The sequence below is a fragment of the Brachyistius frenatus genome, unplaced genomic scaffold (genome assembly GCF_029030835.1).
Source record: "Brachyistius frenatus isolate BFR_SWC_R1_liver_20210118 unplaced genomic scaffold, ASM2903083v1 Contig_16, whole genome shotgun sequence".
NCBI classification, from domain to species: domain Eukaryota; kingdom Metazoa; phylum Chordata; class Actinopteri; family Embiotocidae; genus Brachyistius; species Brachyistius frenatus.
The window spans coordinates 3,450,210-3,476,523 of NW_027210615.1; the positions used below are offsets into that span (position 1 = coordinate 3,450,210).

Below are 26,314 nucleotides of genomic sequence, written 5' to 3' on the forward strand. Positions count from 1 at the left end.
TGTGCCATATCTTCATTTCAAAGATATGAAATTGTCTTTGAGCCAAACAAATATGATAATACAATTAAGCATGCAGGAGAGAAAATTGTTAAATGGGGTGATACTAAACTGAAATAAAGAGTTTGAGATAAGCTTTTAACACAATAAAAGGGTTTCAGAGCATGACAAATATTTACAATAAGTTTTGATTTATGATGTGACAAAATAATGGAGACTAAAAAGAAAACGCAGCACCTTTAACTCCATTCAAAATGTGGGCGTTAAATGTGTCAGTAACCTTTGATGAAATATGAAGTGCAGAGTGGACCGCACGAAGAGGAAAACAACAGTATTGTTACAACCACGCGTACAGAGCAGTAAATCTTCCTTCATACTGACATTAACATTTAGAGATACAAATCTGGCATTGACTGGCCGCTCATTCTGACCGTTACTACAGGAAAAGTTACAAGTCTATTTATTGTTTCTGCGTTTGTTACATGTTCTGGCTGCAGACAAAATATATACGGAGACACGTACAGTACCAACCTCCTCTTTTGTCAATTCAAGAAAGAGTCCTGTAGATCATATAAGGATACTGTTTTTACATTAAGCCACTATGAATGAATAAAGGGCTTCAATGTTGTGGGATATTATACTTGGGACAATTTTTCAGTCAAACTTGCACTCTCAACATTTACTAAGTGCAAATTGACAAGAAACTTGAGTTTGTGTGGTTTGTCAGCAGGAGGCAGTGTTGAACAGCTGATAAAACCTGCAGCTACAGCTGTTAATGTGCTCTGTGTAATCTGCAGGGTCAGATCAGTTCAACTGTCGGGTGTAATATTTAATTATTTGTACATAACATGTATCTAAAGATCCAAAATGTCTTCTGGTATCACTAATTTGATTTGTGGTGAAACAACACTCATAACTTCTGTTTTGTAATTTTGTCTTGTCTCCTTAAAACAATCTGAAGGAAGTTATTTTCATAATTTAATAATAATTTTAATATGAGAGTAGAAACGCGAAGCCATAAAATTAACAGATATAATTTCTTCGTATGTGTTTTTGATTCAATACCTTGTATTTACACAAAATCTTTGCCCTGTTCAGTGTGGTTTTAAGAAAACACATGACCTTTTCACATTAGTTACAGTGTTTGAGTGCGGTTAGAGTCCAATGCTTTAATTGGATTTTATTAAGAAACTCATCCCAAGCTTCATTTTAATAATCACCTTTCTTCCCACTGCATCTCTGTGGGTTGTCTGAGCTCCTATATCCACCCATAGCCCCAGGACCTGGGGGGGAAATTAAGGCAATTAGAAAATGGCCACTCCCCTCTTGTAAATAATTATCAAAATTCGAAATAAAAAGTTCCTTGATTACAATATTAATTTGATCATTCTATAAAATGAAATGCAGCCATGCTTATAATATACAGCCACTGCAGATGTAAATGTACAGATGTGTGTTAATTTAAGGTGACATTTACCTACATGCATGAAATTCGGTAGACATGTGTATCACACCGAGATGTACAAAAAAGTTCCATTGCATCATTACGTCAACTCAAACGGAAGTCCGCCATTTAGAATTTAGTTGCCATTTTGGCGATTCACACATTGTACTTTAACGAACTCCTCCTACAGATTTTGTCGGACCGACTTGAAATTTAGTCTGTGCACTCTTAACATGTTTGGAATTCAAATTTATCAAAAGAAATCGTTTTCGTAGATCGGTGTGCCTGTGGCGTGACGGACAAAAAGTGACCCAAAGGTCATATTATAGCGTGTCATTCAAAAAGTGACCTAAAAATTACTTTTGGGTCACTTTTTGCTATAGTATGATTTATTTATTTATTTATTTATTTTTAAACTTATGTCAAAGGAGGGCTTGAACCCCAAACTTTCTATTTGAGAGGCAACAGTGCAAACCACTGCAGCACAAATCTTCGCAGGAGAGAGTTTGCATTGTGACAAATCTTTAGCTCACTAACCTATAACTCCACCGTCCATAAATATTCATTCAAATGTGACCAAAATTGCCGCAGACATTCTTTGGATAGTAGATATAGATGTTTTCAAGGGGGTCTGCAGTGATATTAAATATCTTCCTGTCATGTGTAGTGGATGCAAAACTTTTTCAATTTCTCCAAACGTTTCAACTTCACTAAAAGTCGAATCACCATCAACAGGCCAAGGTGGAATTTGAACCATTAACATCAACCTTGGTGAAGGAGAATCTTTTACCTGTTGAGTTAACCAGACTGTCGGTTGAGTCCCTGGAAGCTCTGAGTGAACTCCCTGAAACACTTTCTCCTACCGCGACTTATTCATCAGCGCTGAAAATAGTCCAGTGTTCTACGACGCTGCTTCAAAGCTGGAAGCGACTTCATGCGGACAAGGGTTCAATTCCTCATCCACAGAGTGCCAGCCCCCCTAAGGGTAAACTGCGGGTTTGCCGGGTTTATTGAAACTACTTTATATCTTCTTTTATATGCAGGGACAGCAGATACATCTGAGAGGAAGTCGGATGATTACTGGGAGAGAAAAGAAGAAAAACAAATCACTTTTAAAGTTTTGGACTGAAATGTGAATCACGAGCTATTTAGAGGGAAAACTCCCTGTTTGTTGGAACCGACAACAACTCAAGACAAGTAACTACACACTGCTTTTAATGAGGAACTAAAAAGGTTGGAACCCATTGGTTTAATCTTTTACAATGTGTCGTATTTTAAAAGTTTGTTATATCATCAACTGTGTCTTCATCTGAAAAACACCTAAGTATAAGCACAAGATTTCCCTCTCAAATGTAGCGGAGTGGAAGTAAAAAGTAGCTTTAAAAATAAATAAGCAAGTAAAGTGGACTACCTCAAAACTGAACTTAAGAAAGCTACATTAATTGAGTAAATGAACTTAGTTACTTTCCACTACTGTACATTGCAATTAGTCCAGTTTTGCTTCTCTTACATACATTATTGGTGCATATTTAATGGTTTTATTATGGTAGTATAACACATTTAGTCAGCCATGTTATCCAAAGTAAGTGGCTTCTTTTAGAATTTAATTATAATGCTTTTGTTTGCGTTACACTGAAAATAAATACTTTTGTCATTTACCACTGGTAACAGTTTTTTTTTTTTTTTTTTTTTTCTTCTGCAGACGGTCGTTTGACACCACGTTCAGCTGAACCCCAGACTGGTTTGCTTTATTCCGAGGAGCACGTGAAGGCATCATGAGTAGTGACGCAACGCATGGGCGTGTTGTCATGGCTGTGTGCAGCAGAGCCTTTCAGTCCAGTGTTGACTTATTTGTCCCTTAACTAGCCATGTCAGCTTTGTTAGTGGACAGCGACATGGAGGTGTATTTGACCACAAAGTAAACACTCTTGACACAGAGCCGGTAAGTAGCTGCACAGTGAGAGGAGTTGTTGTTGTTATATATATATATATATATATCGGTGCAGGGTGGCCAAACGTGAGTTAGCTTAGCGAGCGTCAACGTTACTCGAGCTAGTCCTACGCACAACCTCACTTCCACCGATGAAGAGTTGTCGGTGAATGTCAACACTGTGCTGCTGACGAAACGGGGATTTGCGTGTGTTTTTGTTTTTTTGTTGTTGTTGTCCTCCGGAGGAATGAAAAGGCGTCCAGTTTATTTAGCTGTCAGAGAGCCCCCTCGATGAAAACACCGTTTTGTTCCGGTGTGCGAGAGGAAGCTGCTTCGACTCAGCTGTTCCCGTCAGCTGGTCCTTTGAGAAACGGACACCGAGGTTATAATAAGTCAGTCGTCACGCGTGTCCTCCAGTAAACTCGTCCTGCCAGCTGTTCAAACCCTCCCCGTGTCGTGTCGGTGCCCCTCGCGGCGATCGGAGCGATTAAACCGGACAATTTGTGAACGAGGTTTGGTGTGCCGCCGTCACCTCATGACGGACCCGGCTCGTGTCCGGGCTTTCCCTTGACTCGTCAGTGAGTAATCACGGGCAGCCCGACTCGTGAGGCGTCACGGTGGTTTAACTGGACCCGTCAGCACCGGTGAAGGTGCTCGTCTCCACTTTACCTCGTGTCGGACGGTGGGGGGACGTTCACGGTCACCTGACTTCAGCTGGAAAATGCAGAACTGTGGGAAGTAAAAGTAGAAAATATTACATCATCGCTGAGGAAGGAGGTTAAAGGAAGAATTGGCTGCTCTTAGTTTTACTGTTCCGTGTCTGTCTGCGCCGACATGTGTTGGGGCTGTGACATGACTATGTGAGACCTAACCCTGCACAGCTGTCATCCTTCTGGCCCTGCAGAGCCCAGCTGCAGCTGCCACACACTGGAGCTGCAACTGGTCCTAACCGGGGCAGCTCCCAGCCACACCTACTCGGGACGGGAGCATAGTTTCAGTCATCGGCCCGTGTCTTTGTCTTCGTCCCCCTTATTTGCTCAACCTACATTACATTACATTACAATAGTTAGGTTTGAAACGCTTGCCGGCTTACATCACAGTGATGACCCGCGGTTCAGAGTAGCAGCCGGGATCAGATGATTGAAGTTGAGAAGAAATGGGGGAATCATTATGTGGAAATACTCAAGGTAAGACATTTTGATACTTGGATTAACTTTTGGGAAGGCTTTGTGACTCTGTTTATCTGTCTTGCCAATTTGAAGACAATCAGTGTAAAAGTAATAGACAAAGTAATAGTTAATAGAGATGATTTTATGGATCCTGTTACTGTTTGTTTGCGTTTTAGTGCTTAATATCTGGACATATCATTTCCCAAAAATTCCTGGTATTCGTTGAAGGTTATATTAATCATTTGAGAGTGGTTTCCACATCACTTCTCAAACATACAGTGTCTTCTTTTATTAACTTATCTGACAAAATTTTAAAATAACTGGCATGCTATTGAAATGTGGAGCTTGACAGTACAGCAACGTATTTCACCTGTGTTGTTTGATGGAGGTTGTCGAAAGCAGAATTTGTGCCAGAAAATGTCATCAAACTGAAGCAGTTCAATGAAACTGCTGCCTGACTTGCATTGCACCCGATCCCAATACGAAGGAGGGGCACAGGGTGTCTTAATCACACCTCCATTATTTTAATCGCTCCTCTTCCGGGTCCTTCTTTGAGACCAGTTTTCCTTCTTGTCTCTACCAGGGGCAGTCGTCTGTGACAGGGATGCTCAAACCCCTCCACTGCATTGGGGATTTCCTGAGAGTAAGGTCATTGTTCTCTGACAGAAAATGATGGATTCCTCCATGTGGGTTGGGAGTGTGTCCCTGTCCCAGATGGAGGAGTTTCAGTATCTTTAGATCTTTAGACCCATGAGTGAGGGTAAAATGGAGCATGAGATGGACAGGTGTATTGGTGCGGCGTCGCCACACCTATTGTTGACTGAAAGAATGAGATCGTGAATACAAGCGGTGGTAATGACTTTGCTTGGTAGGGTGGCTGGGTTCAATCTTACAGACATCGGGAGGGAGCTCTGAGGAGAGCTGCTGCTCATTTGTGTTGGAAGGAGTCCGTTTAGGTGGCTATCAGCTTGGCCTCATGGTGTCTGACTGTTGAGGTTTCCTGGACTCGTCTCCGACCCCGTGATAGACCCGCAACACGCTGGAGAGGTTATATCTCCTCTGGTCTGGGACCACTTTAGGATCCCCAGTAGGAGCTGGAAATTGTTGTTGGGCAGAGGGATGTCTGGACTACTTGCTTTGCCTGCTGCCACTGTGACCTGTCAGAAATCGGATAGATTAGACGGATGACACTCAATATGGGCTGAAGGTTTTGATTTCTTTCAAGGTGTCTGTCTTCATAAAGCTTTGTTTGCATTATGCGATTGTGGACAATGCTGACAATGAATTAGCGTGACCGCTGAATGGTAAAACTAGAGTCACAATATCTTAAGATTAACGTGACGGGAAGTCCATGTATTTGTCACGTGTCAAATTGTGTCCACAGTAGACCTTCCTTTCGTGTGATTCTGTTCATTATAGTTACTCAGTTGAATTTCCACAAAAGGTGCCGTATCACAAAATAAAATGACGTACATGAGCTGTGAGAGGAGGATTTGACCGATAGACTGTGTATGAAAGTGGACGCAGCTTCCAGGTCTGAAAAGTGAAGCCAATACGGAAGTGCCCGACAGCTCAGTACCACCGAGGGCCTTTTGGGGCTGGGCTCTAGTTTGGGGCTTGATTTAACCTTTAGCAAACTCTTAAAAGTTTGTTATTCTTTTTCCATAAATCCTGTCCAGCATTGGAAATATTAATTGTGGACATAAGTGAGGCAAGGGCTGGCGTGTACTATTCATAGGTGACAATTCACAACGCATAAGAGGGTTAGCCTGAGCAGGAAGGATGGCTTACAGACCCTGAGCCAGAACACAGAACACAAATAGAATTGATTATATGATTTGATTTTGTAGTCCCTAAACATGTTTTCAGTTCCCTGTTGTGTTTGCTGATATGATAGATGCTCTAAATAAAGCTAGGTCACCTGCTGGGGCGGTTGTTTGATCAGAAACACTTTGCAGCTGTATCCCAACGTCTAAACTTGCTGTTGTTTTGGGCTGTAACAAGCCCATCTTTCAACTGTCCTCCCGGTGATATGACTAACATTTGATAACATGTTTGTGTGTGTTTCTCTGTGTGTGTGTGTGTGTGTGTGTGTGTCGATTGGAAGAGGAGCAGTGTGAATAAATGCCCCCTTTTATAATGTCCCAGACCAGCACGCCTCTTACATGGACAGCAGCCGCTTTGTTTACAAGATGGGAGAGCGGTGTAATGAACTTCATTATAAGCCTGTGGCCTCAACCACTTCCGAAGCCCCCGCTCATTCGTTGGCTGTTCATGTCGTGGCGTTACCAGCTGTACATTCATGTGTGTGCCAACATCAACAGCATGCCGTTTTGGCTGGTTTTCGGAACCATATTGTTGATGTCTCCCACAGCTGTGGCCACATTAAAGAGAATTGTTCAAGGCCAGGAAAGCATTGGGAAACAAAGAAATCTGTCCTTCCTGTGTGAGCCTTGGAAGAGGAAGGGCTGGTGCTGCTACCAAACCAGCAGCGGTTGCACAAACCCGTTCGCGACTGTAAATGAGGACTGTGGCAGGTGCCCATTCATCAAAATCATCTCCAACCCCACCCCTTTCCTTCTCCCTGAGCAGCCCCCTCCCCCCACCCCCCTCCCAAACAAAAAAACAACATCCAGACCCTCCCCCTGAAATGTATGCCCCTCCCCCTCCGTCCTCTGCCTGTCTGCTCATTGGCAGCAGAGCGAATGGTGTTCCCATGGGCTATGAAAGAGAGGGCTGTGCATCTTTATGCAGCGCTCGATGCGCATGTGTTTGTACATATTGATCTGTAAACACAGTGTGTCGGCTTCACACGCGTGTTACTGATGCTCACCCCCCCCCCCCCTCACCTCACACCCCCACCCCCCACCCCGTGATGGATCACAGCACCAGAGGGAGTCTGTACAGAGCAAAGCCCGTTGGCCTGTTTTTATGCGAGAACACGGGAACGTCAAGCTGAACGCAGCGCTGGTCGGGCAGCCGCTCTGCCTGGCCGTCCTCCTCTCCTCTCCTCTCCTCTCCTCTCCTCTCCTCTCCTCTCCTCTCCTCTCCTCTCCTCTCCTCCTCCTCCTCCTCCTCCTCCATGGTGGTAATCTGTGCTGACACAACGCACAAAGGACTAAATGCTGGCTGCATCCTCCAGCAGCACGGCTCGGTCCTCTTCCCCTGACAGCTCTGATCCTCTTCAGTCAGCCCGTCCGTCTGTACACCGGGATGCTGTTTCTGTAAGACCGCTTGCAAGTGTGTAGCACGTCTCTGGAATACCGGCCCGGCTGTCCTCCTCCTCCGCCCCCTGTATCTCCTCCTCCTCCTCCTCGGCCAGTTCATTCAGGGAGCGCATCAGAGCTAAGCTCCAGCCCCGAAGAGGCATTTTTTCATCTCGCTGGAAGCTGGTGGGACCACTGATAGCTTTTTTTTTTTTTTATGTAGCAGGACGTACTAGCCGCTTCCTCTCTGTTCACCCTGCTGCACATCACTGTACCAACAGGTAAACCAGCCAACAGCACATGCCTTATTTATCAAGTGATGCAGTGAGTCTTGTCTGTTTGATTAAATGCTAGCATGTCTTTTCTGTGAGACGTTGAAACCAATGATGCTGTCAACATTTAAAGAAACAGCAAAAATATGTCCTTCTCATCAGTTTGAATCTTTTGAAAAATACGTTTCTGGAAGATGATGAAACCGACAGTGTCCTTCCTCTTTAAATCAAACATGACTGCTTACATTGTCATCCCGCTGGCACAGTAAACACGCGGACGGGCTGGTTTCTCAGTGCAAAGGTGAAACGATCTCGTGCAAAGACAACACGCATGCAGCTGGTATGCGTCCGTGGCCACGCTGCTACAATTGTGCCACATGTCATTGCGGTCTGTAGTAAAGCTACGGACGAGCTAAGCAAGCAGACATCTGGCTGGCTCGGCTGCTGCTGTCACTGTTGGTGGAGCAGACTGGTGATGATCAAACAGGCAAAGAAAAAAAAACACGTCTGTCCTGACGCTGCATCGCAGCGGTGCCATGTCAAAGCGCTGCAAGTCGTTTTGTATTTCAGCGTGTGGATTCTGGATCGCCGGTTATTCGATTTTTATTAGAATTAGCTATCACAACGTGAGGTACTCGGTAATTAGATATCTCACGTAGACAATGGCTTCAGTGCTGTTAGAATAAAAAAAGATTGTAAACACGTCAGATCCTTTAAGTGTAAAGTGAGCTCGCTTTACAAGAAACCCGCCTCATCAAACACAGGAAGTGATCGACGCTGATGTGACAATGCCCACTCGTTCACAAAGTGATGTATTTCCCTGAAACACAGTCCTGTTGTGGGCTCAGCTCTGCTCATTTGTGACATCTGTCTGTACCCTACTCAGCCAGGATGTGTGTGTGTGTTTTTTTTTTTAAAGATAAGGCATCAGGTTAGTCCAGTCCTTGATCAACATCTGTCATACAAAAAAAAATAACCAATCAGAGGAAACAAAAACTGCACGTTCCAAAGCAAAGATCAAAGTTCACAGCCAACCAAATACTGGGAAAGGGTTCACTCCCCTGTGGATGGGCTGTACTGCTTCATACTGCTGCAGATGCCAGATGCTGGTGGAGACAACAGCAGCACAGAGCTTGTGGAGGTCAGGGCAAACTGGGATCATATACAGCTGCCAGCATGTTCAAAAGTGGGCTGAAGATCATGGGGAGTGAGTATGATAATCCACGATGGCGTGCCATGATAATCTGCACACACGGTTATTAAATTGATAGTAAGTGTTTTTAGGGATGTGGGAGTGCGTTTTATTTTTTTGTGATAGTGCTTTTATAAAAGACTCGGGATAAAGTGCTATCATCTGAACTGTTCTGTGAGTATTAAGCAGCTTTTTGTTACAGCCAGTAAGCTCTGCGGGGAGGCTTTTGGACAAAGGTTACAGGATAAATATGTGAATAATTCTGTTTAGTACGTTGTGAATTTGTTTCAATAGTTTCATGTTATTGAAATAATATGCGAACATTAGAAATCTTCAACATTTAACACTCAAAACTCCCTTGTGGACAATATGAACTGAAATCCACAGCGGTCCTTTGAGTGATACTTAAGAAAAGGAAGATAGGACAAACAGAAACTTGAAATGGACAACTAGTGAGTTTTCATCCAGGCTTTGACACATCCGCTGGAGAAATCTTTGTACATGTGTTATTTACTCTGGGTCCTTATTGATTTTCCTGAAAGTCCTCTGGCCACCAGATGTTTCTGACCTGAACCAGTTCTAGCAGGCCTTTAGTTATTTCTGATAACGAGGCTGATGTTGCTGAACTCTTTAGCGAAGGTTACACATTGATAAGAATTTAGCTCCAGTTACAGTGATATAAAAGAGAAATAGCGCAATAGACAAACAGGCTTTTGTTATGAGAAATAAGAGTGAGTATATAAGCCAGTTAGACCATGTGTCACAGGACATGCAGCCCAAGTAGTCCTTTACAGCTTCACAGCATCTAATGGCACTGAGTTTGCCAATAATAATTCTCCTGAGTCCTTTTCCATTTAGAAGCTGCTCGGTGATTATTATCAGAGTGGGTCTGGGTCCTCTTGTTGCATTATGAATATCTGCTCAGTGAAACCCTCAGTGTCTGCAGATAGTTTGTAATGTCGCTGGCCCCCTGACGCTTATGCAACACTGTCATAGTTCAACATTGAAGTTGGGACATGTGTGCCATTATTCTGTTGATTCTGAAGCATTTCTTTAATGGACTATTTTCAGCCCTGCGACTGTAGGCTCTGGGAGCGTCACTCCCTCCTCCTCCCACAAACCCACCATCTCGCTTCCGCTTTCTTCCCTCAGAGGTTCTAGTCATGTGGGACGGGTGGAACCACAGTCCCACTGCAGGCCTCCATTTGGCGGTGGCTTAGTCCACCAGTGAGACCCTATATTTTACATCGGCTACACCTGGGTGACATTTTAGAGGGAAGTGCTGATCTGCTTTACAGCATAAAGGTTATTTGCTGTAGAGCACAAAGAGATACGCGGTCAGTTACAAAGTTACAAACGGGACATTGAAGGCCTGATTTACTAAGATCTCAAATAAAGGGCGCTAAATTGGGTGTTCCTTCCAAATGTTAGCACATTTTTTTGCACCCGTTTTGCGGGTGATTTACTCGAGAGTAATTGCGTCATTGAAATCAGGTGCAAATCGCTGTATTTAAATGAGGTGTTTACGTGTGTTAAAGTGATTCCAGCAACGGAAAACAGAGCGACCGCAAAAGGAGAAGGAAATCTGATCCCATTGAAATTAAGAAATATTAACATAACAAGAACAAAAAGGCGAAACAAAGGCTTAATCATGAAACGTCGGCAAATAAAACAGGAAGTACGGCGGATGAGATCCTCTGACAAACACCGATCAGCAGGTCCAGATCCTTCTGTGGGTACTTTTCATTCAGTGCCTCGCGAGTGCTCGTGAACCTGATGAAGCTACCTGTGAATTCTGCGGGACACATTCAGCACCTGTGACAGCACACCTTGAATAGCGGGACCGGGCGGGAGTATCCAAGCAGCGATACGCTGGAACGACCCGGAGGCAGGAAAATGCTGAGTCGTAAGAAGTTTTTTTTAATTGCTGGTATTTCGTGGGTCCTCCTTGTTGTTGGCTGTCAATCATCATTCAGTTCATTCAATAACTCAGAAATGTCATCGCTGGACAAACGATATTTCTGAATAATAATAATTTCCCTCTGTCATCTCCTAAATGTTTCCACTTATGTAAAAACACGTTCTCTAAGTATTATTTGCTTTCTCTGGGTCTCCTTCTCACCACAATAAGCAACCGTCTCTCCAGATGTGCGCATCTGATTAATACGTTCCTTTCAGTCATACTAAAATACACACTCAATCACTTCTCCTGTTTCTACTTTCAGGTTCAGCAAATATCGTTGCGGGTGCTAAATTGTTCTATTTGAATGGTCCCTCCTGGTATTTTGCACCTTCAAGCAGAAACGCCCAATATTACATATGCATGCAGGCAAACACGCAAAATGGACAACGTGTGTTAAATTGCACATTTGAAAGATGCGATCCTCACTGCACCTCGTTAGTAAATCTGCTTGGACATTTTTTTTGCGGGTGGTGTGGAGTTTGCGCGTGATTTTACACACACAAACCTCTAGAAATTCAGGCCCTGTGTGTCTCCATTGTGCACTATATTTTACATTTACTATGTTTTTGATATATGCAGTAACAACTGCAAAACACTTAAGTTGCTCTCCACTTTGTTTACAAAAAGTTGAAATGATTTTGCAGTTAAAATTGTCAATTGTGTATTGATGTTGAATACATCGAATGCCATATGTAGCAGTTTGAAACAAGCTTTCAAATTATATCCTCAGTAACATAGTACACATGCTTTATGGAAATGACATAATATTTCTGAGGCTTTAAAAAAAAAAAAAAAAAAAAAATTGTGGGGGTGTGCATATGTTTATGGTGAAGTGCACACTTGTGTCCTGGCCAAAGGAGTGTCTGGTTGTTTGTGTGTGAAGGAGGGTTGACGTTGCCCTCACAGATTGGTCCTCAGCAGTGGATGTGACGGAAGCCAGCCCATCTGTTGTTGCGGGCCTGTCTTTCCTCTGGTGCAGATTGGCAGTGACATTTTGGCACAACAGGTGGCCTGGTCAGGACTGCCTACACACACGCACGCACGCACGCACGCACGCACGCACGCACACACACACACACAGAAATGCAGGAATGTACGGTGGCGTGCCAACCTCTGGAGCAACAGAGCTCATGCTGCAGCTACACCTGTTGAGCCTAAATAGATGTTAGCTGTTATTGTGATACTTCCAAATGAAAGAGAGACCCGGGAACTAAAATCCATCACATGCGATCATTTTATGATTTTTGCTGTTTGTAAAGCTGGTGACCAAAGTTGACTACTGTACATTTGATAACTTGACCTACTTTTTCAAACAACAAAATATATAATGGCTGCAAGTCTTTGACATTTCCCAAACTTTTTTCAATACTAAGTTCCTTGGCAACCAGTTACTCTACATTTTACGAAAAGCGTGACTTTATAAACCACCATTTTGTTGCCTGTTCTGACTCAAAACCTTGCAATTATATTGAGTCGCTTTTCTTCGCTTGTTTGATCTGATCAGAATTGAAAAGAATTTAAAGGGAAAATTGTAACATTTTTAAAGAAGTATTTAAAAGATTAAAAAAAACCCGTTGATCCTCCTCTTGGTTTGTGAACTAGTAAACTGGCACAGTCCTGTTTTTGTCCTGTTTTGTCCTGTTTGGTCCTGCTGACTCCTGCAGATAACATGATCTCACAGAAAATAAAATATTTGCATTTGCAAAACATCACATATTTTCAATGTTTTCTTTAAGTTTGAAGTGCACACTGTTCAGACTGGTCTGAAGCACACTGAATACATCTGCAGGCTTCTTTTTTTTTTTCTTTCTTTCTTAAGAACTTTTGTCCCAAAACAAGAGCGACAGTCACCTTTAAACTTCTCAGAAAGGTTTGGTGGCATAAAACATGCCTGTTCTTTACTTCGTGGGCAACATGAGGTTCTTCCGATTTCCCCCCCCCCAGAGATTTCCACAAGAGGTAACAGCTTTGTTTTACTGATGACTGACAGCTGTTTAAGAAGCAATTTTGGGATTCACTCGTATTTTCTCCAAAGTTTCTGCGTGGAGGAGATTTTCTGGTGGTGACCATCTGTCACCTTTAAAAAGAAAGCATTGGGGATAAAGATAATTGCCTTATATTTGACTAAATCCGTTTGCTGAGTGCAGCTGTGAACGGCGTATTCACCCTTTCCCTGCAGGTGCATTTGTAAAGGACGTTTTTTGTAGAGGCATAAACATCCTGTGTCTCAGTACTGAATGCACGATGTGGGAAAATACCTTGTTGTGTAGGTAGTCATTCACTGAATCCCCCATGTTGTGTCTACTTGTCAGCATCGGTCTATTTAATAATGATAAGATATCAGCGTTCGCTCCGAGTTCTCTCTGGAACACGCAGTGAGGGGGCCGGTGAGAGGGGCGGGGGGGGGGGGGTGTTGGTACGTGTGGGCTTTAGATGTAGGTGGCAGGTTTAGGTTTTAGCTGTCTGTATCTGCAAAACACGTCCTCAGCTCCGAATGCTAGATTGTACACAGCCGGCTGCTTTTCTCTCACTCTGCTTTACTGCAGATTCAAGTGGAAGTTAGAGATTCATCATGACTGTATTGTCAGCCGTCACTTTCCCGACACCCGTCCTCGTGCAAAATGCCCGGAGCTTCTTGGAAAGCTCCTCTTGTGTGCATGCTGAAACATTAGATGACTGGGGTATTATTTCAGTGCATAAAGGAGGCTAAGCTGTCATTTTGGACAGAACATTGAGTATAAGCAGCCTGCTTTCCCTCCTTTGATCCCCTTCATCCAATATGTTTTCATGCCTAAACAGATGCCATTAATACCTAAATGACATTGTAATCTTGATGAGCGTGCGGGTGTAATCTCAGCTGCTTACAGACATCTGTCCACCTTACTGAAAGTTATTTGTTTTTGTGTATTTTTTTAAACAAACACTATAGCGGAACTACTACGCTGTATACTAAAACGCATATCAGGTAAAAAAAAATGACCAGATGGGTGCTGAGTATTCGGTCAATTTATGGGTAATTTCACACAAATATAGATGAACTTCATAATGACATTTAGATGTCGAAAATTTCTCTCTGCATCGGGACTTAAAGTTCATTCTCTGTCCACACTGCTCACAGAAAACGCTGAAGTCCCTTCATTGTGCGTATGATGTAAATGAATGGTTGTTGTAAACAGGGAATTGATGGATTACAACCGCCGTCTGCTCAAGCATGTGGTCAGATACATGTTTCTGACAGACATGGTACTTCATGTCAGGATAAGTACCGCTATCTGACCTCACTCTTTGTTGACACTTGTTTTGAGTTGCAGTCCAACCAATCACACGGTACAGAGACGGTTCCTGCAGATAATCGCACCGTTAATGCTGATGAAGCATTCATTATTCTAAGTGACTTTGCTTCATCAACGTCAGCACTTGTGTTACACATGTTCTTGTGACCACTAATAGTCATGCATTAGTGATTTCACCATGGACCTGAAACTTAAGCAAAGAGCACATATACAATTTTGTGTCATTGGAGCCAATTCCAGCAAGTAGGAGTGGTGGGAAGTGACAATTGTTTTATTGCAGGCAAGAAAGCTGTGAGCACACTGGAGAACCTCATACTGCCATAGCGACACAGTTCAAACGTTTTTCCTCAGATGTTTCAGAACGTCACAGTAGAACCAGGTGTTGACGGTCTGAACCTGCGGGACGAATTCAAGATGCACAACTCTGCAAATGTCAAAGAAAACCCACCTGGCTGCGCTCCTCACCTGATGCGCCTTCTCCAGTCTTGGACAGTGACATTCTGCCTCTCTTGAAACGCGAATGCAACTCGAAGCACCTCACTGGCTCATTGCTTCATCCCTGTAGGGTTTCTAAAGTATCCCAAGACTCTTTGTTGCTGATTTTCCAAATTTCACACGAGCTTTGATGTGGACCCTCCGGTCCAGTTCAGGGTAAAATTGCAAATGTTCAAAAACCACTCGTCTCAAAAACACATGTTACGCTGTTGCTTGTGTTGATCAAGTGACATAACTTGGAATACTTACTGCTAAAAGTCTTTGCCTTCCCCATCCATTATACACATCACTCTGTTGGGGCGCAGTCTGGAAACATTTTGATCACACCTCGTGTAGCATAACATAATGATTTGGTTCAGGTTCATAAACTCTACCGATACTAATGGTTGACTCCCGGGCTGTTGATATGGCTGGATATTCATTAATGAGTTATAAAATTGCAATCGTACGTCAGCATTCTCAAACAGTCCATTTTGAGGAACTGGGTCTTGTTTGCCTTTCCTGTGTGCCACATGTCAAATATCATCAGCAAACTTTCATCCTCTGATTGTGTGTTTTAGGAAAGAAGCATAAACACAGACAGACGGTCACAATGTGTTTCTGTGGGCTGCTGTTCAAAAGCTACGCTTGTCTGTGGCAGTACAAAAGGAGAAGTGTCTTAGATTTCCACGACTGCAACGTCCCCTTACTGTAACCTTTTTGTTGTATGTTTGGTCATCAACAAAGCAGGAATGCTTTACTTACTTACTTAAAAACCTTTCGTATTGGTGGAGATTGATACTGCTGCAGTGCATGAGAGAATATTTCTGCATGTGATTAATGGATGTGATTAGATGTCTGCTGATGAACATGCTCTTCAGCAAAAGTTCCTTTCTGTATTGCTGACTCAGGCTTCCACATACTGTAAATGCGGCTTCCTGTCAGGATTAGTTCTTTTCTCCAGCTGCATGCATTTAAACTAGTGGCGCATCAGTCAGTGAAATGTGCGACTTCTACTTTTGTCCTTGTGATGAAACTTTTCTTATGTCCTCTTGAAAAAAAGATGGGTTCACACAGGTTCCCTACAAGTTCACATTGATAGAGACCGTGAGATGTTCTTGCAGTTTGGTTTTGCTTTGGTGTTGCTGCTGTGACTCGCTGACACTTTTGGGTGTTCACTTCTTCATTACAAACGTGACAACAACCTTTTTGTTGGTAACTGCTGGCTAGAGGAATATGGCCGAGGTCTTTCTTGTGATAAACATTTGTTGAAGTAACCACAGCACCGGAAATTTCAACATGATGGTTGAATGGCTGATCACATAGGCGGCAGCACAGGTGCTCTGCAAGACTAAATTATTGCCTCAGTATCTATGACCTGAAGTTTCTATCCTTGTAAAAAGTTTAAAATCTGTTTTTATTATGTCAAAATAGGTTTTTGTTTGTTTTAGGATGCTCACCTTACATGTGTACAACTTGCACCCTGCTAGTTTACTTTTATGGCTGAGATTTGGGACAAGAATAGGGCAAGTGGACTGACCTGCTAAAGATGTGTGTGTGTGTGTGTGTGTGTGTGTGTGTGTGTGTGTGTGTGTGTGTGTGTGTGTGTGTGTGTGTGTGTGTGTGTGTGTGTGTGTGTGTGTGTGTGTGTGTGTGTGTGTGTGTGTGTGTGTGTGTGTGTCAGGTCAGGGCTTGATTAGCACAGCAGGGCATAGCAGTCGTGTCCAGCTGCTCTTTACAAAAGTGTGCCATGACACACAGCGAAGCTGCCAGTGAATGATCTACCAGCAAAGAGAAAAGTGCTCTGAAATTAATGAGACATATGGCATGTTGCTTTGAGTCCCCCAGCAGCCACTGACAGATGCGCAGTGAAACAACATACAGGTTGCCTGACTTGCTTGTTTAAGAATAGTGAAATGGAGTCAAAAGGATGAGCTGTTTGTTCTGGAAAAGTGGAGTAAAGTTGCTTCTTTGAACTTTTTACATCCATTTATGGACTTTTTGTGCTTGCAGCATTTTACTGTCATGTGCTGTCTATCTCCCAGATGTCTCTGAACCTTCTTCTGAATCTTCTTCTCTTACCTGCAGTCACCCCTGATCTGTTCCCGGAAACACCCCTGCTGCCGTCCCTGCCAGCGATATCGTCGGCGCGAGCCGGCTCTGCACCTCAGAAGCCCCGGAGGCGCAGCAGCAGCGGAGGTGACAGCGTTGCCAGGCCCCGGCCGGTGCCCTCAGCCCGTAGGCCGGGCCCTAAAAGAGGCGGCATGGAGGTGGGCATGCGCGTGGTGCGCGGTCTGGACTGGAAATGGGGAAACCAGGACGACAGCGAGGGCCACGTGGGCACTGTGGTGGAGATTGGGCGGCAGGGCAGCACCACCACTCCAGACAAGACAGTGGTGGTGCAGTGGGACAGCGGCACACGGACCAACTACCGCACCGGCTACCAGGGTGCCTATGACCTGCTGCTTTATGATAACGCTCAAATTGGTAAGCACTCAAGCCGAAGGTCGTACTGAAACTCCGGATCTCTTGTAAAATTTTTCAACACCAGCAGCAGTGTGATTTTCCAAAACTTTACTTTTTTTCTATACTTACCCGAAACAATAAGTATAACAAACATTTTTCAAACTTTTTCAGCTTAACAAAGTAAGCCAAATGCATTCATGTTCAATAACTTTTTCTAAATGAATTATGTCCAAAGCTTTTGGTACTTAACCCGTTTTTAATACTCAACATACATTTTGTTTATTTCCCAAAAGCTTTTTAAAGAACTGCAGAAACAATGTAGGTAGTTTCCTAAAAAATATTTCTGAGTAGTGAGAACTTTTAGATTTTTAATGAAACATTAATTCAGTGGGGATTTTGTGTTTATTAATATTCAGCTGCCTGTGTCCCTACTGTTATAACATTTAGGTGCAGCATTGAAACGTTTTTTTTTTTTTTTCACAGCACCTAAGCACCTAAACTTCACTATAGGCTTTTTCTTTACCAATGTTTGGTAAAATTTATACATTTATATTATTTTTATGGCAGACATGCATTTATAAATAAATGTAATGATAAAATTACGTAAAAATGCTTACATTTTGTTCAAATAACCTTGAAAACTGTGTTAAACTCAATTCTCATACCTGCTTTTGCTGCTGGGGTCATGTGCATTTGGGAGCTAAAACTGTCGTGATTGGCTGAACAACCCCGCCTTAACCTGATGAGACATCATCATGCTCATGTCGAGTCGCACAGACCTGTGGTCAAATTCTGGAGCTAATTTTCAGCACAAAATGTCATAATTGAACATTATTACTAAAATATTGGTTTCTGCTTTAACACCCCATTTTTCCCACCCAGTTTTTTTTTTCTAAATAGCATCAAAGAATATAAAGTCTCCTCAGTCACGTCTCCATCAGCTGTGACAGTCACGCGTTGTTTTGTTGTTTGTCTTGCACTCTGGTGCTCGTTTGTCATTGTATTGGCTCACGTCACCTTCACAAAGCTCATTTTGAGTGAGCCTGGTACAGTAAAGGCCATCTCTCATCGTCAGCCATCCGACTCTATTTTGGACTTGAATGACACACACATTAATGCAGGACTCATTAGCATTTTGCTCCATTTAAAGCGACATTTTTCTGCCTCAGAAGCTTGCCCTTCAATTAATGGAGCGAAAGAGGAGGAGGAGGAGAAGAGATGAGGAAGCCAAAGGGGTGGGAGTATTTTTGTCACGCTGTTTGTGCCTCAGTTCTCCCACATCTCATGGTATTAACCACTGTGATATGTAACCTCGCTGAGGACATGGCATATGCCTTGAATGTTTCAGTGACTTGGAAATGGAGCTAACTAGCACTGTTGTACTTGCTTTGCGGGTCATGGCAAGTTCTCCGGAAAAATGTATTTCTCTTCAACAAAAATAGAATATAAAGAGAGACACGATGAACGTATGACCCCACTCACTCTGCTTCTCCTTCCCCTCCAGGGGTGCGTCACTCCAATATCATCTGTGACAGCTGCAAGAAGCACGGGGTCATGGGAATGCGGTGGAAGTGCAAGGTGTGCTTCGACTACGACCTGTGCACCCAGTGTTACATGAACAACAAACACGACCTGAGTCACGCGTTCGAACGTTACGAGACGGCACACTCCCAGCCGTGAGTACAGCGCCGCCCGCCAGCTCCCCGGCACCACTGATCCTCATTTATATTCTAATTATAGTATGAATTACGGTATAGTATTATGGTGTCGTCTGTTAAATGGTCTGTATCACTTTTCTCTGTTCGAATCCAGTTCATTGGAGGAAAGATGTCATTAGTGTTGTTTCTGCCAATTAACTTTAATTAGTCTGCTGCCACACAGACCTGCAGGTCCAGTCAGAGTAATATTATGAGGTATCTGTTACTTTACCGCTTCTGTTCGTGTCTGCTTGCTTTTCTCAGAAAAAGTGCTGGTAAACAAAATTATTTATTCTTTAATTTAATGACACTGAATATTAGTGATAATTGACATGTTAATATTAAAGGAGAGCAGTGTTAGTCCAGCCTAAAGCCTTGCTCATGAGCGGAGTCACAGTATCGGGTCAAATAGTCTGTGCTGATCATTTCGTACCAACAGTAATCACAGTCATTGTTTTGTTTTTCAAGGCGTAGAATGACCTGGAAGAGACCAGGAAGTGTCTTCTTTTGTCTTTTTCATTTGTCTTACCCAACTTTAGACTAGGGCTGTTACAATCACTTTTTTAAAATTTTAGTTGCCATTTAATTGTCTTTTTCTGTTCATTTTAGACCACTGTTACATAGTTTACTAATGCACATCCACCTTATGAAGAAGAAGCATTCATTGTTTACAGTGTTCAGCTTTCCATCTAATTTAAAGGTCTAAAGTCAATAGATGCTCTTCAAAATGCATTCGATCGAACATTCGAGGTTAATCTCTGCGAGATGAACAGTTGGTGTCACTAATTCTTCACTCTTGACATTAAACCACAGAAGAAGGTGCAACGAAATGACATCATTAAAAGAGCGCCAGTCAAACCTCAGATGGTGGAAAACAACGTGGACATGAACAATTATGGCGATTATCCAAAATGATTGCTGTCAGCTCAAATAGTCACAATCAGGCAATTATGTAATAATTGTAAGAGGCCGAGAGCTTAGTAACAATTGCTTTCTTTATTGATTATTCTGGGAGTTATTTTCTTAGTTAATCAATCAATTGTTTTATCTGTAAAATATCAGGAAAGAGTAAAAAGATGTCCATCATAATTCACTGAAACCAAAGATGTCCTATCCAAAGGTTTTAAGTGACTGATTGAATAATATAAAGTAAAGCAGAAAGTTCTCCACAGTTGTATTTTATGTCACAGTCCATTCTGGCCAAATGACAAATGTAAGTGCTTCAATCAGCCATAGCTATATTCTATACAAATAAACAGTAAATCTTACTCGATGTCACATGATGAAATAGACGTTGTTTGACTGAAAGTTCTTTGCAATACTGTGCAGCATTTATTTGAAATATGCCCATTTATGAGACAAATGTAATAAATAAAAAAATGACAAATGCTGAATCTAGGGTTGACATTTTGTAGACTAACCAGATACGAGACAAACTACCATTCAATTATTAGCACATTTATATGATTTAACAATTAAATAGTGCTGTTGTTTGAGTGTTGAATGTGTTTAGGCAAACCACACGTGTCCTGGCTGTGGATTATGTTTATGGAGCTGATTCCAAGTGTCCTATGTGTCCAGATTTACTGGAGTGAGTTCTCCCTTCAGAATCCGCTCTTCTGCATCAGTTCACAGTAACGCTGCAAAGTGCTTCGGGCTTTGTCTGAATGTCAGCTGGATGGCCTGTTCTCTTTTTAACGAGGTGATATGTATGACCCAGATTTCGTCTATCGTTCAGCCTGGTCCAGGTCCAGCACGGTTCCATTTATATTTCTGAGCTTGCTATCCAGTGAGCGCTGCGAATAGGTGCGTGAATCATGACTCGTTAGTCTTTTCGGTTTGATGAAATATTCAGGTCTAGTTATTTTTCCTCGAAAGTTTGGAAGCTATTATTTGATCCAGTTCGGAAGAGTCAAAGTAGAAACTAATTAAAATCTCATGAAAACCAGAACGTCACAGACAACACAACATTTATTTATTTTTTATTTTTTTCAATATGCCAGTGAAAGTCTTTTATTTATGTAGCACCGCTACAAATGAATTGCAACACCCCGACCTCCAAATATGGTCATGACTTGAATCCAATTTCCTTTCATGCCTTTTTGTTCTCACTTCCTGCTTTGATTTGATGTAATATCTTTCTCAATAAATATGAGAAATGCTTTTATTAAAGTCTCATTGTAGATTTAGGTTGGGTACCTATTTGTTTGTGGTCCTGGTGATGGAACTGCGCACCAATTGCAGATTTGATCTTAAAGTGAAACCTGGCCTTTGCAGGGATCATTTAACATGCTGACAGTAGTTGGAATCTCATTTCGAGTCTCACCTCAGCTTCTCTTCAAACGTATTGATTCATTACGATGGTGTTATGTGGTAGAAGAAACACCTTGTGTGTGTGAGCCTCCAGTTGGGTCAGAGTAGATCACCGCCTGACATCGGTTAACATCGTACAAATAATGGCTCATACTAACTGGCAGGTCATTATTCATTTGAGTGAGTTGGGAAAAACATTTTTAGACATGTTAACAAAGATAATGGTTTCTCAAAATATTACACAATTTCAGTTTAAGTGTGTCTTAAGTTATCATTTGATTGAAAGATGGACAGTTTTCTTATAACTGATGTAGAAAATGGCTTATACAGTAGGCCCTTGTTGGTAAGTGAGACAAACAGTGCTTCTTTTATAATCTACCGCTTTAGTGTGAGCTATTTAAAAGTTTTTGTCATCTACACTGGTGGTACATAACGGGAGTGAGACGAGGCTAAACTTGGACAGCTAAAAGTAAGTCAAAAGAAGCACCTCTATATCAGCGTGACCATTTAAATGTGTTATCCAGTACTGTATTACACTAATCTAACATGCTCCTGCCTACTGTAATACATTTTCATCTTTATACTGTGGGATTTTATTTTCAATTTGTGTGAAGAACTCTTAGAGATCACAGTAGAAGCACAAATGAATGTGGATCAAATTGCAGCCACATAGCACATTATATGATTTTGCTAAATACAAGGTCATTTGATACTGACCACCAAACAGGACACTTTATAAATAATCATTTATATGCTGTTATTGTTGTAATAGATACAAAGAATCCTCTTTAGAGAACTTAATTTCACGAATGGGTGAATGTGGCTTTTTAAAATACTGGAGTACCTTTAATTAGATTCACTAATTTGAATATTTAATAACATGGAGCTGAGTTTAACAGGTTTGTGAGCGTCACTTCTGAATGGATTGACGTCAGTGATGCCACACCGGACCCCTCTGCTGTATGGCTCTCAGGGAGATGACTTTTATGTCGTCTGAAACATGACTGATGGAGTGATGTCCATGAGTGACATAAAAGACTGTGACTCAACCGAAGTCAGTCAGCCAGCCGTGATGGGAGTTAAATCTCCAAACATCAATGGTTCAAGCTTTTTGTGGAAAACATTAGTTACTTTAGAGAAAGAGTATCAAATGTTGTTTTAGTGTTTGTTCTTTCAGTATGATTTGCCATATTTTCAGCCGTTTAACTACAGCATTGCTTATTCTGCTCCTCTCAGTATTACAATAATTCCTGCAAGTTCTCCAAAGCTTGTCTTATTTGCAATTATAAACCTCCTGGGGTTGAATTTAAAGTGAAACCTCAGCTTTTAGAAAACATACTTAAGTATCGCATATCAGCAAACAAATAAAGTTTTTTACTGTAGTGTTGAATTGGATTGAAATTTCACCTTACAAGGACAATTGCGCTTGAAACTGCGGGTTTGGATGAAATTAATTTCAAACAAATACCATATTAAAGCATAATTTCTATTTTTTTTTTTTTTTACTGTCTTCTATAGTGATTTTCAAGTTTTCCAACTTATCAATATTTTTCGATTAGAAAAGTCATTGCTTTCTGTGTAGCTTGGACAGAAAAGACTCCTGTATGTGTGCTCTTTGGATCAAAAATGAGTATGTAATCCTTCCATTTAGTTTTACTGTCACCACATTGTCAGTGTTGAGCTCGCCGGGTTGTGGTGAAGAAACATGTGACTGCAGATTGTGCAAGACAGCAAAGATGAATAAATCAAAAGTAAAATTTTGATCATTATAATTCACAATTTTCTACTCATCATGGTAAGATAATTGTATCCATTTATAACACTCAGTCTTTGCCCTTTTTTCTAAATCTCTATCAAAGACATCTTTGTGTACCGAGAGGGAAAACCAAGTCGTAATTGTTGCCCAGCACTGTGTACATCTGGGAGAACATCACATGAAAATCACTTCTGTTCCCATCAGATGAATAAAATAGAGGAGCTGTCTTCCAATATGTGGGGCCAAACAGACAGTGCCTCTTTATTTCCAGACCACACTGACCCATATTTCACTGACAGCATTTCAAAAAGCTAATTTATAATCTGGCAGTCATGGGACGCTCTGATATTTGCCTGGAAAGTCAAATTTAACTCCGTTTCATAACGTGTGTGACTGCATGTAGTGCCGGCACTGATTTATGTGAACAGACTGTAGTTCGGTGCTCAGAGTACTTATGAGGGACTTCTTTCATGTGGGTCAAACGGGTCTGGCTTTAAATGCGACTTCAGCAGAGTGGATCTATTTGTAGTTTCGGAGTATACTGGTGACGGTAACGTTACTGGTGGTCAACCCTACAAACTGCTGGCAGATCGCTGACACTCGCGCTGCACCATCACACACGTGGTGTGAGGCCTGAGCCAGATGTACTGTACATGAGTTTTCCATTTGTAATGACAGTAGATTTCATTGGATTAACAGGATACCATTATCCGCTGTGCAGATTAGCCTTCTAACATTTTCAACTTCCTAGAAGACGTGTTAGATAACGGGTGTCGGATACAGAGATATAAAGGTGTAATAATACGTGCTGGTCACAAAGTACTAAGCTGTGTGTGGCTAGACGTCTATATATAGCTGTGGGGCCTTATTTAACTCTATTATTTATTTTGTTTCTGTGAATCTTCATGATCTGACTTTTATTTTGAAACGTAATATGTGTTGTGAGTATCTCACAGAGTCCTTGGTAGAGGTGTGTGTCCATGCTGACAGTGCTCAGGGCAGCATATGTGTGCACCATATGTTTACACGGGGATGGTTGGTATGCAGTTGGTTAATCGGCTCTTCAACACACAAACAACACACAAGCAGTTCCAGGGAACCCATTAGGGCAAGTCAATGCCTTAATCCTTTCCTTGTCCATCAAGCTCCACCTGACCTCCTCAGTTCTCCACCATGTGGTCACGTTTAAAGTAGATCTGAACGGTCCCCATCGCTCACCGCCACAGTTTTCCAGCACTTTCTCTTTGCGAGACAGAATCGAGTTTCCATCCAAGTTTGGCTCCAGTGGCCGAGATGGAATTTATCTGCTCATTTCCTGTTTGAAGTTTATGTATGTTTTTCTCTCATCACTAATCCCATCACAAAACTGCTTCAAACTGTTCTTAAATTTATTGGAAAAGATGCTTTAAAAGGTGACGTGAGGAGTAAAGCAACGATGACAATGGATTGATTTCTAAAGATTTGTCCAATAAGACCAGACTCTAGCCTGGATTTATGGTGTTTTAAACATTGAGTACAGTAAATGCAGATAGGACTGACATTTTAAACCACTCCCACCTGATATTTTTTTCCATAGAAACATAGCTTCACTGTGGTTTTCTAGCGGATGTCACCTATTTTTGTGAATTCTTATTTGTCTTCAGTGTCCTGAGTATGCCACTGCTTTTCCTTTTAAAGGTTAACGCTTACATTTTGCTAACTGGTGATCCGGCCTTTGTTTGTATGTCTGTCATCCTCATCCTGTCTGTGACCAGAGGTGACATTTGGCCTGAGCAGGATTAGAAATCTTGATCCCTTGAAAGGGTAGCTGCGCTGAGAAATAAACATGTAACAAGGACATCTAGGTTAGGTTAGGTTAGGTAGTTACTTTATTAATCCCCGAGGGGACATTTTTTCGCTACAGCAGCATACAGGAAGCAATAAGATAATAATAGAATATCTGTCAGTTTATTACCGCTCTACCCTTAAAATAATGTTTGGTCAAGTTGTAAGAATAATAGTTTCTCTTAATTAGCTAGCTTTACTGCCATAAACGGTCATGATATTGTTCCAGTCAGTCTGGTCTGTCTGAAGTAACTCTGATTTGTGCCATGAGGAAAATGACACGGCTCGCTATCGTCCCGAAATACTATGAATTAATACGACAAGTCTTTTACTTCAAGCAACACTACCTTGTCACAGTTGTACCATAAAAATGAAAAATTCCTTGAGAATCTCTAAAAACAAAGCCACACAAAGCGATGTAATACATCAATGCTATACATACACACATGTACATACATATTTGAAAACACAATATTACACGCCGGCATGTGCGTGCTCAGTGACTTCACCTTAGGCGGCCTTCTTTGTGATCACTCTGCTATCTAGGATTAGGCTCAAAGCTTTGTGCTCAGACAGATACACGCCATTACCATCAGAGACATGTCCAAGCTCAGTATCACGTTAAGATCCACCGTTAGAGCCAATAGTAACTGCGTTTCCTGTCGTAACCTGTATGAACTTGGAAATCTGGCCAACATTGGGGATGAGGTTAATCAAGGCTAACTTTCAGAAGAATCCCGGCGCCAGAGACATGCGGGAGCAGCGAAGTCTCTACGAGGCGGACGACACAAGCTCTCTTAAAGCTCTTTTTCTTTTCGTCACTCTGGATTTTATGTGATTTCAAGGCAATCCAAAAAAAACTGCTTGGTTGAAATGAAAGCTGGGGTTTGATCTCGTCAAGAAGTATGGGAATAGGCAGCTCCTTTGCACCGAGATCTGATCAAATCTTTACCATAAGGTACGTCTGGCTTTGAGGATGTGACTGTCCCACCTGTCTTTTGAATTATTGGTCGCAGTTGATCAGTACGACAACAAACTGTTGGTTACCTCAGTGGGTTTTGGAGTTTAGATGTTCACAGTCCCTCAAAGTCTTTGACACAAAAGGACAGTTTTAGGTTCGATATCTTGCTAATTTTTAAACACTTTGTGAATAATCACACCAGAATGGATGAAACTCAGGATTTATGGTTTGATATGAAAGTAGATGTGTTCAAGGATTTAAAGAATTTTAAATGGCGTAGTGTCAGTAGCTGGGATCAGTGGATCAATATCCGTGGGTCATATATACATATAATTATATAGAAATATTGGAGCCTGG

At 41.9% G+C, this 26,314-nt stretch overlaps 1 protein-coding gene across 3 annotated transcripts in view; it reads left to right on the forward strand.

The window, feature by feature from the left end:
- The first annotated feature begins 3,237 nt into the window (after positions 1–3,237).
- The window catches only part of mib2 (MIB E3 ubiquitin protein ligase 2), a 46,495-nt gene continuing 23,418 nt past the window's right edge, over positions 3,238–26,314 (forward strand). The window contains exons 1-4 of one of the 3 annotated variants that reach the window (XM_069694027.1): positions 3,238–3,383; positions 4,472–4,558; positions 17,029–17,427; positions 18,911–19,082. In XM_069694027.1, coding sequence (XP_069550128.1) covers positions 4,528–4,558; positions 17,029–17,427; positions 18,911–19,082 — 602 coding nt within the window. In that variant the 5' untranslated portion in view covers positions 3,238–3,383; positions 4,472–4,527. Of the gene's footprint in view, positions 3,384–4,058; positions 4,559–8,006; positions 8,028–17,028; positions 17,428–18,910; positions 19,083–26,314 lie in introns of those variants that run through there. The other 2 variants (XM_069694026.1, XM_069694028.1) reach the window with 2 other exon arrangements.